This window comes from Neolamprologus multifasciatus, chromosome 9 (assembly GCF_963576455.1).
Source record: "Neolamprologus multifasciatus chromosome 9, fNeoMul1.2, whole genome shotgun sequence".
Classification (NCBI taxonomy): Eukaryota; Metazoa; Chordata; class Actinopteri; order Cichliformes; family Cichlidae; genus Neolamprologus; species Neolamprologus multifasciatus.
Genome location: NC_140447.1, coordinates 29,891,470 through 29,905,988, shown reverse-complemented (window position 1 = coordinate 29,905,988; position 14,519 = coordinate 29,891,470). Strand labels below are relative to the sequence as shown.

At 42.3% G+C, this 14,519-nt stretch overlaps 1 protein-coding gene and 1 long non-coding RNA gene across 4 annotated transcripts; one reads left to right on the top strand and one right to left on the bottom strand.

Moving 5' to 3' along the window:
• The first annotated feature begins 4 nt into the window (after positions 1 to 4).
• lrrc31 (leucine rich repeat containing 31) lies at positions 5 to 13,932 on the top strand. Of its 3 annotated transcripts, none has more exons than XM_085171922.1 (10): positions 5 to 1,255; positions 5,049 to 5,246; positions 5,860 to 6,003; positions 6,235 to 6,402; positions 6,598 to 6,762; positions 7,890 to 8,072; positions 8,184 to 8,351; positions 8,430 to 8,594; positions 8,731 to 8,886; positions 9,144 to 13,932. In XM_085171922.1, the coding sequence occupies exons 1-10, from the start codon at positions 1,243 to 1,245 to the stop codon at positions 9,530 to 9,532; spliced, it is 1,749 nt and encodes a 582-aa protein (XP_085028048.1). In that variant the 5' UTR covers positions 5 to 1,242; the 3' UTR covers positions 9,533 to 13,932. The 3 variants fall into 3 exon arrangements, with proteins under 3 accessions (XP_085028048.1, XP_085028050.1, XP_085028049.1); XM_085171923.1 differs by lacking the exon at positions 5 to 1,255 and adding an exon at positions 3,269 to 3,632; XM_085171924.1 differs by lacking the exon at positions 8,731 to 8,886.
• On the bottom strand, positions 6,863 to 12,317 carry LOC146511812 (uncharacterized). The gene is made up of 2 exons (XR_014875980.1): positions 10,904 to 12,317; positions 6,863 to 10,855 (listed from the first exon to the last, which is right to left on the bottom strand). It is a non-coding gene; the product is annotated as an uncharacterized LOC146511812 (long non-coding RNA).
• Positions 13,933 to 14,519: the final 587 nt, after the last annotated feature.

Genomic DNA, 14,519 nt, shown 5'->3' with positions numbered 1-14,519 from the left:
AAAAATAAAACGTCATTTTGCCCTTTGAAATTGCCGTCAGGGGTTGAAAATACCCCCGAGGTCAAAAAGCGTTGAAAAACGTGTGGGAGTTAGTTTAAAAGCAATACAAACGATGCAGAATTAAATATGAACAGTTTCTTAATGCTTTGAACCATTAATCGCACTGATGAATTGCGGGAATTTGTTCATCTGTATAGAAATCCTAAAATCTTAATCATTGTCAGGCGAGTTCTGAACGGTTCGACCTCCCGCCTCAGTGCAGATGCTACAGATCGTTAGAATTGCTTAAATTACCCTTTAAAACCTAACAGTAGTATATTCCATACAATGATGAATTACTTTTATATAATTAGGAGGCGATGTGCAATGCCGTATTGAGGCAATGCATCATGGGACGCTCAGACCTCGCCTAAGAATCTTTAAGTTTTAAAGATTTTTTTTAAGGTTAGCAGTAGTTCAGTGATACTTTTCTGTACACGTCGTGTTGCAGATCAAAAAAAAATCTGTTCATGGTTAATTCGGCTTTAATAATTCTTCTAAACGACTACTTTTTTTTTTTAATGTTACCACATTATAAAAGCTGGGTTTATATAAGGTTTATATTCCCAAAGATGCGGGTAATATAAACGGATCAGAAATGACATCATTCCAGTTACAAGTTTACCAAGTATAATTAGGACATTTGATCTAATTATAACGCAAACACCTAGCAAAAGATGGATATCAGCATATACGAATACATACACCTCTATGATTTATTTTCAGTAGCTTTTTGAACTTGAACAAACTCCCTTTGAAATTTTTAAATGTTTATATTTTTGTATTGTATGCTTTTATTTTCAAAATATTCTCAAACTGACCTCCACGGTCTGTGTATAAATATTTGCATTTTAATGGCTTCTATGCCAACAATTTACCGAAGGTGGTGTCGCGCTTCCGGGTTGATCCACCTGACGAGCACGGGACGTGACGTCACGCAGGTGGCAGTCTCTCCGTCTCAGCGCAGAGAGGAGTAGAAGGAGTGTTTGAGGAAAACGCCGAATTCTTGGACTTTGTGAATCCTGCGGGGGTGATTCAGACTCGGTGCAGAGTTTAGGGAGAGTCGTTTGTTTGTTTGTTTTTTTCTTGTTATGTTTTTCTCCAAACTGACCGTCAGCGAGTCACGACTGACTCATAAAAACACACCCGATATATATCTATATCTATATTTTCCATAGTTTGTTTGTGTTTTGTCTTCAGATTATGGAGTCTGCAGGTAAGAGGACTTCTGCTGTTCAGTACATCAACAATTAAACCACAAACCCTGATTTTTATCCTGAAAGCTTATAATTCTTCCTCTGAATCCATCTTTTATTGCTGCTGATTCAAAAACCTAAACTAGCTCGTTGGAGGTTTTTCATGGCTCTAATTTCACTGCAGGGTTATTTTTATGTGCCAAAGTTTTAAGCATTGACTAGTTTAACAGGACCTGTAATACAGGAAGGTATAGCTAATTACCAAAAAGTTAATGTTTAATCTCAGTACTCTGACCATTTCAGGCCATTTGCGAGCTTTTTCCTAAGCAGTATAATAAATAGTAACACCTTGTTTCAACACTATGTTAGGCAGGTGCTTTCCCGGGATTATTGTTACGAGTTGGAGGCAGCATGTTTGTTTTAAATTAGCTGTTCAAGCGACAATGACAATAAAGATATTCATTCATGTATTCTTTTAAATAGTGAGCTCTGTGCTCCACTACACACGCACTGCATGAAAATTGTCTGCAGTTTTTGTATCGATAAACTGTTTTAGTGTAGAAACAAGTAGCAGTGGTAGATTCTGTACTAAGTCAAAGTCATAATCCTTCAGCTCTACTACAAAAAAATTCAGCATCAAATTAAACTTACATATCTAAAGTAAAACCAGCGGATATCTAGATCCTCTGTGGGGACTCCTAAAGGAGCAAATAAGCAGTGTTGGGGAGTAACGGAATACATGTACCGCCGTTACGTATTTAAAATACAAAATATGAGTAACTGTATTCAGTTACAGTTACCGTTTAAAAAGGTGGTATTTAGAATACAGTTACTTTGTTGAAATAAATGGATTACACGGCGGTACTTCCCTGTTTCATATTGTCGCGGGTCAGGACTGTTTGGGTTTTGTTTGACAGCTACGTTCTGCTGTTCCAGGCGGCAGCGTTACGGTTGCCATGGTTACAGGGTGACTCTCTCTCTCTGAGTGTTTCCTGGGTGAGAGAGGCCTTTTTGTTGTCGTTGTGCTAAGCTAATAGAGATTGAAAATGTGACGTCATTCGAGGGTAAAACCGCAAAGAATTCTGGGAACTCGTGGCAAGAGGTACTAGCGCACGCAGGCTTTCAATTGAAATCAGTTACACAGCGATAAAAAGAAACACAAAAAACTGTCAAGAAGCTGTCGTATTAATTGCAATAGCCGGTCGCATGACAGCCACGGGAAGCCGACGGGTAAAGAGATCGTTTTTTTTATCGGATTACGTCGTTGAAGAGAAATTATTCGAGCCATGTTTCTGAAGTAAAAAGAGCTGACGGATGGCCTGGATTGCAGCCATTCAAAGACCAAATATAACGTCCCAGAACACTCCAGCTCACATGTTAGTCTGCTCCAAGCATTTCCACAAAGGTCAGTGTTTTGTAGTAGTCAATACGTCATTTTTCATAACATAATTGGTGATATAGGTTACAAGCAAGTCTGGCGCTGAACAGAAATTGTGGCGCTATGCTATCACTAATTGCCCAGTACGATTACAGCATACAATATTATTGTCACTGCTACATTTCTGTAATGCAAACCAGAAATTATTTCCACTACTAATTAATTACCGTTGAGCTCAAAGGTCCTATTAGTAAACGGTTAACGACTGTGTATTTATGAAGACGATTTGTGAGACTGGTAAACTTATGATACGTACGATGGTCTTTCGTTCTACACGGTGCATTTCAAGGTCCTGTACCCATCCGTCGGTAAAGTGTACCGGGGCTTGTTGCAGTGACCTGAAGTTACTAAACTTCATGAGTGTATGCACTCACTCCAAGAACCGTATAATTATAAATATGAGCGTGGTGAAAGTTGGGCAGCACGTCTTTTGTCCCTCTGTGTGCTCGTAAGGGTCTTACCCTTTCACTCCTTTGATTTTTTCCTCGTATCTTTTCTTTGCCTTTTCATCAAGTCTGTCTTTGTACGGACCGGCATTGTTCTCCTTCGTTTTGTACATAACTTCTTTTGTTTGGGGGGGGGGGGGGGGGGGGGCAAAGAAAAAGCAAGAAGGTACTGGAACCAGAGAATGAACGTTTTGCGGTGCTGCAAATGCTTGCATTTGATGCGGTACTTTGATTGTTTTGCCACGAGTTACCGGCATGCAATGCGCGAAAGTCACGTGGTCTGTCAATCTCTATAGGCAGAATGCTACAGGTATAGCTCTAAAGAATGTAGCATCATGGGCAGTGTAGTCCGTGCTGCAGGGAGAATGGACTGTCATACCCGTTATGTGTCTGTGAGCGAGGGAGGGAGAAAAAGGAAAAGTACGAGCTGTCATCGAGCAAAAACGGGAGCTGGAAGCATGTAAATATAATAATAACCACTGCAGCCAAGAAGAGAGCCTGACGAGCCCAGTTGTAAGTAAGCTATTAAGACTCGACTGTACACCGTGTTCGTGTTTTCCTCCGAAACAATAAGTTCTGTTGGAGCAGCCTTTCAACGCCTCTCTCTGTCTCTGCTAGCAAAGTTGACCCAGACAACAAAGTAAAGCTAGTTTTCGGCTACGAACCTACACGGAACCGAGGTATTAGCCAGAGGTCCCTTTACTACGGTTTGGAGCTGCGGACCTTCAGTAATAGTAATAAATCACAGCAATAGTACATTCATGTAGTTGTAAACAGCATAATATATTAAATAATCAAAAGTATTCAGAATACGTTACTCTCATTGAGTAACGTAACGGAATACGTTACAAAATACATTTTGGGGCATGTATTCTGTAACCTGTAGTGGAATACATTTTAAAAGTAACCTTCCCAACACTGTAAGTAGCAGTGTTAGATTCTGTACTAAGTCAAAGTCATAATCCTTCAGCTCTACTACAAAAAAATTCAGCATCAAATTAAACTTACATATCTAAAGTAAAACCAGCGGATATCCAGATCCTCTGTGGGGACTCCTAAAGGAGCAAATAAGACAGCAACTGAAAACTTAGTGAAGAGGCTCATATAAGCGGGTAGTGCATTCAAACACTTGCGCACACCTGCACCACGCTGCATACTTTCAGTATCCCTGTTTTTACTTGTTCTTACTTCATATTTAAGTTGGACCAATTCTGCTTCCAGCACAATTTTTTATTCCACTACACTAGAGTAGTTTGGCATGACTGGCAGCTCAAAATAACTCTTCTTTAGCCTTTACTGGGCTTTGGTGAACGCATCAGTTCATTGGCTATCTATAACAAAACCAATTAAACCCCTCCCCCTTCAAGCCAGCTTACTTCTGATTGGCTCCTGCTCGTAAGCTGGAAATGGGTGAAGCTTCTGTATCTGCATATCTCCTCTCTATTACATCATACAGAGAGAGAGTTGAAAAAACTGTGCAAAACTGAGTGTTTTTGGATCAGTGTGAACTTTTGGCCCTCAGGTGTAACTTTACACACACCGACCTCTTTATCAGCAGGTTTAACACAGGAACAGGATACATGTGACAGAAAATAAGGAAGAACAGAATAAGTCTCTACTTTCTGACCCTGCAAGTCATAAATAGATATTTTCACATTAATTATAATTTAATAAACCTGTAAATATGCACATAGGAATCAAAACCACTGTAATGATGATGATTTCTCTTCGTTTTTAATTGGTAATTTAATTTGGTATCTGAAGAGGTGGTTCAGTGTTTTTATAGGGACAGGTATGTCGCTTGAACCAGTCCATACACCACAGGATTTATAGCTAACCCCATCCATCGTTCACCCCTTAAATAATCGCAAATGTCAAACTGTGACTTTTGACGAGACTCAACTTTTCTCTCCTCCTATCATTGATTAGATGGTCAGCGGGGGCGGGACGGCAGTGGCAGCAGGTGGAAAGGTTCCCCTCTTGATGTGATCATGAGTCAGATCCGCAGGAAGCGCACCGCCACAGACAGGAAGCCGTTAGGACGCTTCCTGTCGTGGACCTCGGACCGCCCGGGAATCCCCGAGGACGGAGAATCGGAGATGAAAGAGGACAGAGGACCGAACTCAGGTTTGTACTGTTCAAAGCAGCACAAGATTTTAACTTAGATTTTTTTTAATGGGTGTTTAGTTGAAGGTTACACTGAGGGCCCCAGGAGTCTGGGGCAGCTGTAGGTCGAAAGGTAGAGCAGGACATCTGCTCATCAGAAGGTTGGTGGTTTGAGCCCTGACTGCTCCGGTCTGCATGCCAAATATCCTCGGGATAGATGCTAACCCCAAGCTGCTCTCCGATTGCATCCATTGGAGTGTAAATGTCAGATAGAAAGCCTTTACGTGAAGAAAAAAATGACGCACTTTAATTGCTCAACTAGAAAAGCTGTATAAGAACCAGTCTGTTTAGGAGAAGCAACCATTCTGTATTCACAGTACTGCAGTCTTTTTAAGAGAAAGTGACTTAAAAGATCATTTAAAAGAGAGAAAGAGAGAAAAATCCTAGTATTTCAAACATGTCCTAGTTTTTAGAGAGGAAAGCGTAAAGAGGTTGCTTTATTTCTTTTTTTAAAAAGGTGTGTACAATCAGAGGTTCAGAAACAAAATACAGAGCTCAAGAAAATAGAGTTTACTGTGGAAAATCAGTTTACAGTGACATGCTAAGCCCTGTGGGTGTGTATCGTGTGTTTCAGGCTTTGCAGCGTCAGCAGAGAGTGAGCGGGACGTCGGCTGGGGTCGAGTGTGTGTTTTCCTGAAGAGACTCGGGAAGAAAGCCGACAGCAGGAGCCTCAGTTTGGCTCACTGTGATCTGACGGCTACAGACCTGCTGGAGCTTGGTACAAAAACGCACATACCTGTCACACAAGACAGACACGGTATCTGTCAGATAACTGCATTAAAAATACTCCCAAAGGCACAAACGGAGCCCAGCAGACAGTTAGTTGATGCAGCTTCATTTCAAGAGGCGGAGCATCTAAAATTAAGTCTGAATAAAGTAATGTGACTTCATTGTAAGGCGTCAGCTGGCAGAAAGGCAGACAGATGTTTTTCTTGCCGTTTCTTCTCAGCAACGTTGCTGCAGTTCCTCCCCCAGGTGGAAGAGATGGACATCTCCTGGAACGAGTTGATCGGTGGATCCCTGACGGCTCTGACGTCTCATCTGCAACACGTGGGCGAGGTCAGGACGCTGAGGCTCTGCAGCTGCAGGCTAAATAGCGAAGACGTCGTTGCTCTTGGTGGGATCTTCAGTGCAGACAGTCTGCTTTATTTATTCTTATTTATAGCTATAACAGAACAACCTCTTTATGCAATCAAGTTATTTTTGCTTGATTTCCTTCCTCACTACAGCTCCCATGAGGCTTTGCTGAATGGTTCACACTCTTGCCTTGACAGAAAAACTTTTGTCTCATCACATGTCGTTGGATTTGCAGGTGAAGCTCTCAGCTTCATCCCTGCTCTGGAAGTTCTTGATTTGTCCTGGAACAGCGGCGTTGGGGGCGGTGGTCTGCAAGGCCTTCTGGGGAACCTTCACCCATCACTGAGGGAGCTCCACCTGGTGGCCTGTCAGCTCACTGCGGCCGATGCTACAGTGCTGGGTAGTAACTTCAAATCTATGGAGCACATTTCGAGCTCCATAGTTTTATTCCTCAAGTAGAATAGAATAGAGTAGCTTTTCATGATTTATATTCAAAATAATCCTTCTTTATCTTATATTGGGCTGTGCTTCACCCCTACTGTTCATCCACTGTGCATAAACCCTCAGTTTTACAGCTTTGATCATTCATCTTGATTTACTGGCTCACAGAGAAATTTCAAACTAACTCACAGAAAAAAATTCTATCTTGAGAGGATAGCTTTAGCTAATTTATCTGAACTCTGTTTACTTTATGAGGTAACGATGACCATATAAGGAATATCCTCTCTCTGTGAGATGATAAAGTCTACGTCCACACGTACCCGGGTATTTTTGAAAACGCAGATTTTTCTATGCGTTTGCACCTTTCGTCCACACGTAAACGGCGTTTTCGGTCACTGAAAACAGAGAATTTTTAAAACTCCGTTTTTGCATTTACGTGTGGACGAGAAAAACGGAGAAAAACGGAGAAAATGCAGAAAACGCAGCGTCAAAGGTGTGCGCCTTTTTGACGTCACACTGTGCGCCACGTTATTGTTTCGGTGAAATGAATTTCTACAATACTGTTACTGTTAATTGTCTCTGCAGTGTTTAAATGCTTACATATATACACACAGTTACTGTCCCTCCACACATACGACTCGGTTCTGCTTCTATGCCCTAATTTGTTTATTTTTTCCCACCGAGGCTTCTAGACTTCTGATTGGCCAACATTTCTACACGGTTAGGAATATAGCGCCACCTGCTGCTTTGGCATGTTCCTAGCAGCGTTTTCCTTCATTTCTGCCTTTACGTGTGGACGGGATTATTTAAATCTCCGTTTTCAAAAATACCCGTGTACGTGTGGACGTAGCCAAAGACTCAAGGGTAAAAAGACTGAATCTGAGTGTCTAAAGCGGGCTGAAGATTAGTTTACCTACACCGACCTCATTATTAGTTAGATGTATAATTATATTATAGAAGAGAACATAAGGAGCAGCAGTTTGGATCCATTTTAACAGTGCTGTTATTATTTTCTTGTCTGTTTTTTGCTGTCTCTTCGTTGATACATTTGTATGGATGAGGTTTTCCTGTTCATAAATCTCTCAGGAGGAATGGTGGCTGCTCTGCCCAGACTCTGTGTGCTGGACATCTCTTGTAATGCTCAGCTCACACAGGAAGTGGACACTGGTGGCTTCAGGGAATTGGTCAGCTCTCTCTCTCACGCCACCTCCCTCACCACGCTTCGACTGCAGGCCTGCGGTCTAACGCCTGACAGCCTTGATGCTCTCGGTACAAAGATCTCTGGATTTTTCCTTTTTATTGCTACTTTTGTTTTATGTCCTATAAGAGTCTCGGAGGGGTAAATTTAAAAAAAAAACCACACCTCTGGTTGTCCTGCAGGTGGTTCACTCCGTTGCCTCCCCTCTGTGGGAGAGCTGGACCTGTCCTGTAACAAACTTCTAGCTGGTGGACTTAGCCGCCTCACCTTTCACCTGGCTCACGTCACACACCTGGAGAGACTCGACCTCCACCTGTGTTGCCTCACGCGAGATGATCTAGAGGCTCTGAGTGAGTTGCTACGAATCTCACACGCTGGACACTAATCACATGCACGCTGCAGCCGTCATGTGACTCGTTGTTTTTCAGCCCAGGTGCTGCCCTCTCTCACTGCACTGACGGAGCTTGATGTGTCATCCAATAAGGAAGTGGGAGGTGTGGTCCACTCACTGGTCTCCGCCCTCCCTGTGACACAAATGAGGCGGCTGCCATTCAACAGCTGCTACCTGAGCAACGAGTCCTTCACTGCTCTGGGTAACACACACACACACACACACACACACACACACACACACACACACACACACTTGTTTAGTTGTAGAAGTTTTCCTCTCCTCTACCTCTTCCACCCTCTAGCCTGAAATGGTGAAACTTTGTGTTTATGCATCAGCCCTGGCGGTGCCCTATCTGCGCACGGTGGATATTTCCTGGTGTAAAGTGGTTGGCGGTCACTTGGCGCTCCTGCTGGATGCTCTGCAGCCATCAGTCGTCAGCGAGCTCCGTCTTTGCAGCTGCGAGCTCACTACTGATGACATGCAACATCTGGGTAACTAACACACAATGACATTATACTTTTTCTTTTTTGGTCTGTAGTGGATCATTAGGCTACATAAATGTATATAAAGGCAAGTAAAGCCTGAAGGAAATTGATATTTCTTTCATTTATTTCATGCTTTCAGCATCTGTAGCTGTCGTATAAAACACTGTGTTATTTTTGTCTCCATCAGAAACATTGTGAACAAAACAGTAAAGTGAACAGGCATAAAGTGATCAGTTATCAATGGGTCCTCTTCCTCTGTGCAGCTGCCGTGTGCAGACGGGGCTGTCTCTCCTCACTCCGTGCACTGGATCTGTCCTACAACAGCTCGGTGGGAGACAACGGTTGGTGCAGTCTGTTTGCAGCAGGAAGTCTGGGCTCTCTGGAAGACGTGGATGTCAGTTTGCGACCTTCAACCTCTGCTCCGTGCTCAGGCTGGCTGCCCGCTCTGCTCCGAGCTCTGCCTCAAATGCCGGCGCTGGCTCGACTGGCCGTGCAGAGGTGGACAGCTGACTGTCAGGAGAGAGAGCAGCTGAGGTACTGTCTGAAGAAGAGGAGCGTCCTGCTGGAATGGGATCCAGATTTACAAGACACATCATCAGCATGTAAAGGGAACAGTCAGGAGAGCCTAGAAGAGAGTCAGCCTGAGGAGTAGGGAGCAGAAAGCCTGAGTTATCTGATCTCAAATTAAAAATCATCACAGAGATTTCAAAAGAGCACTAGGGAAGAAAAACGCAATCAGGTCTGAAAAACCTTCTGATTACAAGTAAATTTGTCCAAACATTTGTACAATGTGACCAGCTGGGACGGGTCCTCCGGGACTGACTTGAGTTTTACAATGTTGAATTCTTTGTTAGGTGTTTACGGTATCGTTTAATACTCTTCTTTTGTTCTTGAGCATGTTTGGAGTCTTTATTCCGTGGGGTTTATCCCTGTGTCTGTTTCCCTGTTGAGTTCGATATTCACACTGGATATGTCCCATTTTATTTTGGCGGTCAACTGTCAGAAACATTTCATGTTTAGTTTTACGTCCCTCTCCTCTCTCATTGTCATTGATCACCTGTTTTGTTGGCTTTCTGTGTTTAAATGGTGGTGTCTTCTGTTTATGAAGGACAGTGGAATTAATTTGCTTTTTAATCTCATGAACTTTATCATTCTGCACTTGGCTCCTCATTTCATGGACTTTGTAATTCTGCAGTCAGACAACAGCCTAAATAAAGATTCACCTTTGTTACATCTCCCACTCGTTTTCAATTGTGCAAAAACTGCGTTCAGCCATTACAAAAATACTTAAAAGACTTTGTTGCTACAATTTTTCAACAATTCATGATGAACATTCATGCCACAACAACTCAGCTGACAGACGGTTTAATGCTTTTCGTTGCAGTTTGATTACAATCGGGACATGGGAACAGAATCAGAGATACTGATTAGATACAATGTAGCTTGCTTCAACACAATGCTCAGGCTCTGGAACCAGTTTCCCAGATGGGGTCTGTGCAGCGGGGAGTGGTTTGTGGCGCAGCTGCAGGGGAGGCTGACAGACTGCAGCTCCATCAGTTCATCACGCCTCCCCTGCATAAGACGTGTCGGGACCTGAGGTTGTTGTTGTGTGTGGGGTTGCAGCTGAAAAGCAACCGAGTATTGTACGAACGAGCAGCCGGATAAAGAACTGTTAGAAAGAGCGAACTATGTGGTCGTGTAGGCGATTCGCTTGTCACAGTCTGAGACTTTCCACACTCGCCACAGCTGAATGGTCTAAGTCCAGCATGGATGAGCTGATGTGTTTTTAAGTGACTAATTTGATTAAAAGACTTCCCACACTGGTCACAGCTAAAGGGTCTGTCCCCACTGTAACTTTGTTGTCGTCTTTTTGGCTGCTTCATGGTGGTAATTTTCTTTCCACAGGGATAAACTGTGTGGTTTATCTCTGTAGTTACATGCACCTGTAGTTACATGCACCTGTAGTTACATGCACCTCTAGTTACATGCACCTCTAGTTACATGCATCTGTAGTTACATGCACCTGTAGTTACATGCACATGCAACCACTGAGAGCCTCAGATGAACCAATCAGTCAGATCGCTGTCTCCACTTCTCCTCCTCCTCCTTCGTTCCCTTTGTTTTTTAAGTACCTCATATATGTTAGGATTCTTTAGCTAGTTAGCCATCACATTAGCTAGTTAGCCATCACATTAGCTAGTTAGCCATCACATTAGCTAGTTAGCCATCACATTAGCAAACTGCTTCGGAGCACAGCTGCCGGAGTCGCGGCTTTTGTTGAATCAGGCGTTGGACCTGCTGGAGGAATGCTCTGCGATGATGGTGGAAAACAGGCGCCATTCAACCCATTTGAGAGCTTCAAAGAACTGGCTGCAGGTATGATTGAAAGTTTGACAACACCGACGTTGATGCGTCTGTGATTTATTAGTGATCGCTCACTTGTGTGCGCGCGCATGTAGGTGAACGCTCGCGGCACGACGTCACACAGCTCAGTTCCTTTCTGCTTTGATGTCACAGTACGTGCCTTTGATCTTGCAGCACGTGACCTCCACTTGAGTCCCTAAATAGAGGTGAAACAGCGGGCTTTATACCTGAATCTTGCATTTTGCATTTTTAGTTGTCGTACGTTAAATGTACAGACCGCGATCTTCCCTTTCTGAAAGCTTTCTGAAAACGGATTTCCAAAGTAATTGTAGCGAAACTAAGTCATTGACAATGTCTTTATCCAGTGTTAGAACCCCCATTAATTCAAATACAAGCAGTGATCAGGCATCAGTCTCTGACACTGACCCCACAAAGGGTCAAAGTCAGCCAGCAACCTCTGAAAACCCAGAGGAAGAACTGTCAGAAACATTAGTTTCAATTTATGCTAAGCTCATTGCCAATCAATTTAGTACTCTTCTAGCCACAAGAATCGCACTAAATTTGCACAAAAATACCAGAAATCTTCTGGATCCAGAAAAATTAGACTTAGTTATCAACCATCTGACAGATTTGGTACTTTCTGAAGTGAGATGCACCGAATCCCTGGAAATTCTTAAAAATAACAGGGTTAAATTAGTCAAGGCCACAGCTGAAGGCCTTATCAAGGAGTTTGGATCTGCAGACAAGTTCTTCGATGTAATGATATCAGAAGATTCATCTTTTGACGACACTATTCTGAAGCACCTAGCAATGAATCTCGGTAATCAGGCATCAGTCTCTGACACTGACCCCACAGAGGGTCAAAGTCAGCCAGCAACCTCTGAAAACCCAGAGGAAGAACTGTCAGAAACATTAGTTTCAATTTATGCTAAGCTCATTGCCGATCAATTTAGTACTCTTCTAACCACAAGAATCGCATTAAATTTGCACAAAAATGCCAGAAATCTTCTGGATCCAGAAAAATTAGAGTTAGTTATCAACCATCTGACAGAGTTGGTACTTTCTGAAGTGAGATGCACCAAATCCCTGGAAATTCTTAAAAATAACAGGGTTAAATTAGTCAAGGCCACAGCTGAAGGCCTTATCAAGGAGTTTGGATCTGCAGACAAGTTCTTCGATGTAATGATATCAGAAGATTCATCTTTTGACGACACTATTCTGAAGCACCTAGCAATGAATCTCGGTGATCAGGCATCAGTGTCTCACACTGAACCCACAGAGGGTCAAAGTCAGCCAGCAACCTCTGAAAACCCAGAGGAAGAACTGTCAGAAACATTAGTGTCAATTCATGCTAAGCTCATTGCCAATCGATTTAGTACTCTTCTAGCCACAAGAATCACATTAAATTTGCACAAAAAGACCAGAAATCTTCTGGATCCAGAAAAATTAGAGTTAGTTATCAACCATCTGACAGAGTTGGTACTTTCTGAAGTGAGATGCACCGAATCCCTGGAAATTCTTAAAAATAACATGAATAAGTTAGTCAAGGACACAGCTAAAGGCCTTATCAAGGAGTTTGGATCTGCAGACAAGTTCTTCGATGTAATGATATCAGAAGATTCATCTTTTGACGACACTATTCTGAAGCACCTAGCAATGAATCTCGGTGATCAGGCATCAGTGTCTCACACTGAACCCACAGAGGGTCAAAGTCAGCCAGCAACCTCTGAAAACCCAGAGGAAGAACTGTCAGAAACATTAGTGTCAATTCATGCTAAGCTCATTTCCAACCTATTTAGTCCTCTTCTAACCACAAGAATCGCACGAAATTTGCACAAAAAGACCAGAAATCTTCTGGATCCAGAACAAATAGACTTAGTTATCAACCATCTGACAGAGTTGGTACTTTCTGAAGATAGATGCACCGAATCCCTAAAAATTCTTAATAATAACATGAATAAGTTAGTCAAGGACACAGCTAAAGGCCTTATCAAGGAGTTTGGATCTGCAGACAAGTTCTTCGATGTGATGTTGTCAGAAGATTCATCTTTTGACGACATTATTAGGAAGATCATAAGAAAGAATCTAAGTGTCTTCATGAATCCTCCAAAGAAATCCAAACTTGCCAGGTTTTCTTCAGCAGTGTTAAAAGGTTTTAAGAATTTGTTCAGCTGCTGCTTTAAAGGCAGTACTGATGACTAAATTGTCATCTTGATTTTTTTCAAATACCTCTTTTAAAATCTTAAAGCAGTCTGGCCTCAGAGTTAACATCTGAGGTATATTTTATTGTAAAACTATTTCATTCGACTTTAGTTAGACTGAGAAATATTCTTCATCGTGTCTCCTCGTATTATCGTTACCATCACCCCCCACCGGCCGAGGCAGATGGCCGTCCCTTCTGAGCCTGGTTCTGCCGGAGGTTTCTGCCTGTTACAGGTAGTTTTTCCTCCCCACTGTCGCCAAGTGCTTGCTCATAAGGGATTATTAATTAATTGGGGTTTTCTTGCTGCTACTGTAGGGTCTCTATCTTACAGTATAAAGCAACTTGAGGAGACGGTTGTGATTTGATGCTATATTACAAATATTAAATTCAACTGAATCTTAAAAACATGTAATATAGCATCACATCACCATCAAATATAGAAATGAAAAATAAAACCAAATAAAAAACCAAACCTACATTGAAAACTGTTTGTGATTTGTCTTGTGCTTTCAAAATATATTGTCAAATATGAAAAGCTGCATTTATATGCTCTGGTCATTAGTGCTGGTATTTTAATGTAAGCAAACACAAGGAACATACACCGATGTGTAAGTACTACAGATGAAGATGCAAAGAAACCATGAAATAATTAATGAAATAGTGAAGTTTATGAATAAAATAAACAACTGTAGCACCGTCTCAGTCTCGTCGAATCGCCCCTCTGCCTCTTCCATTCTAGCATCAACTCTTCTTAACCCTCGTCTAATATGTGCATGTTGTTTGTTGTTGTCTTTCCTAAAGTCACGAAGCTCTTTCGGGATGTTCAGGAGGCTGGGCTCGTCTGCATCCATGCCCTCTGTGGCTAACCTTAGCTCGGAGAGTAGCTCCTATCCACGTGGCTTTTCTCTGTCTCCTCTTCCTTCTGAGTTGTGCCTCTCAAACTTCTTGTGACTACCCTCGTTTCCATATTTAAAAGCAATCTCACCTATTATCAGAAAGATTACCGTATCTTATTATAAGAGAAATTACTCCCACTTCCTGGTGTCTGGAGTCTCTAAAGTAAGCAAATGTG

What these genes read in the sequence shown, in the direction of transcription:
- lrrc31 (XM_085171922.1), top strand. An exon ending in TGACAGCCTTGATGCTCTCG is followed by an intron (nt 8,073 to 8,183) that starts GTACAAAGATCT and finishes GTTGTCCTGCAG; the next exon opens with GTGGTTCACTCCGTTGCCTC. An exon ending in TGATGACATGCAACATCTGG is followed by an intron (nt 8,887 to 9,143) that starts GTAACTAACACA and finishes TCCTCTGTGCAG; the next exon opens with CTGCCGTGTGCAGACGGGGC.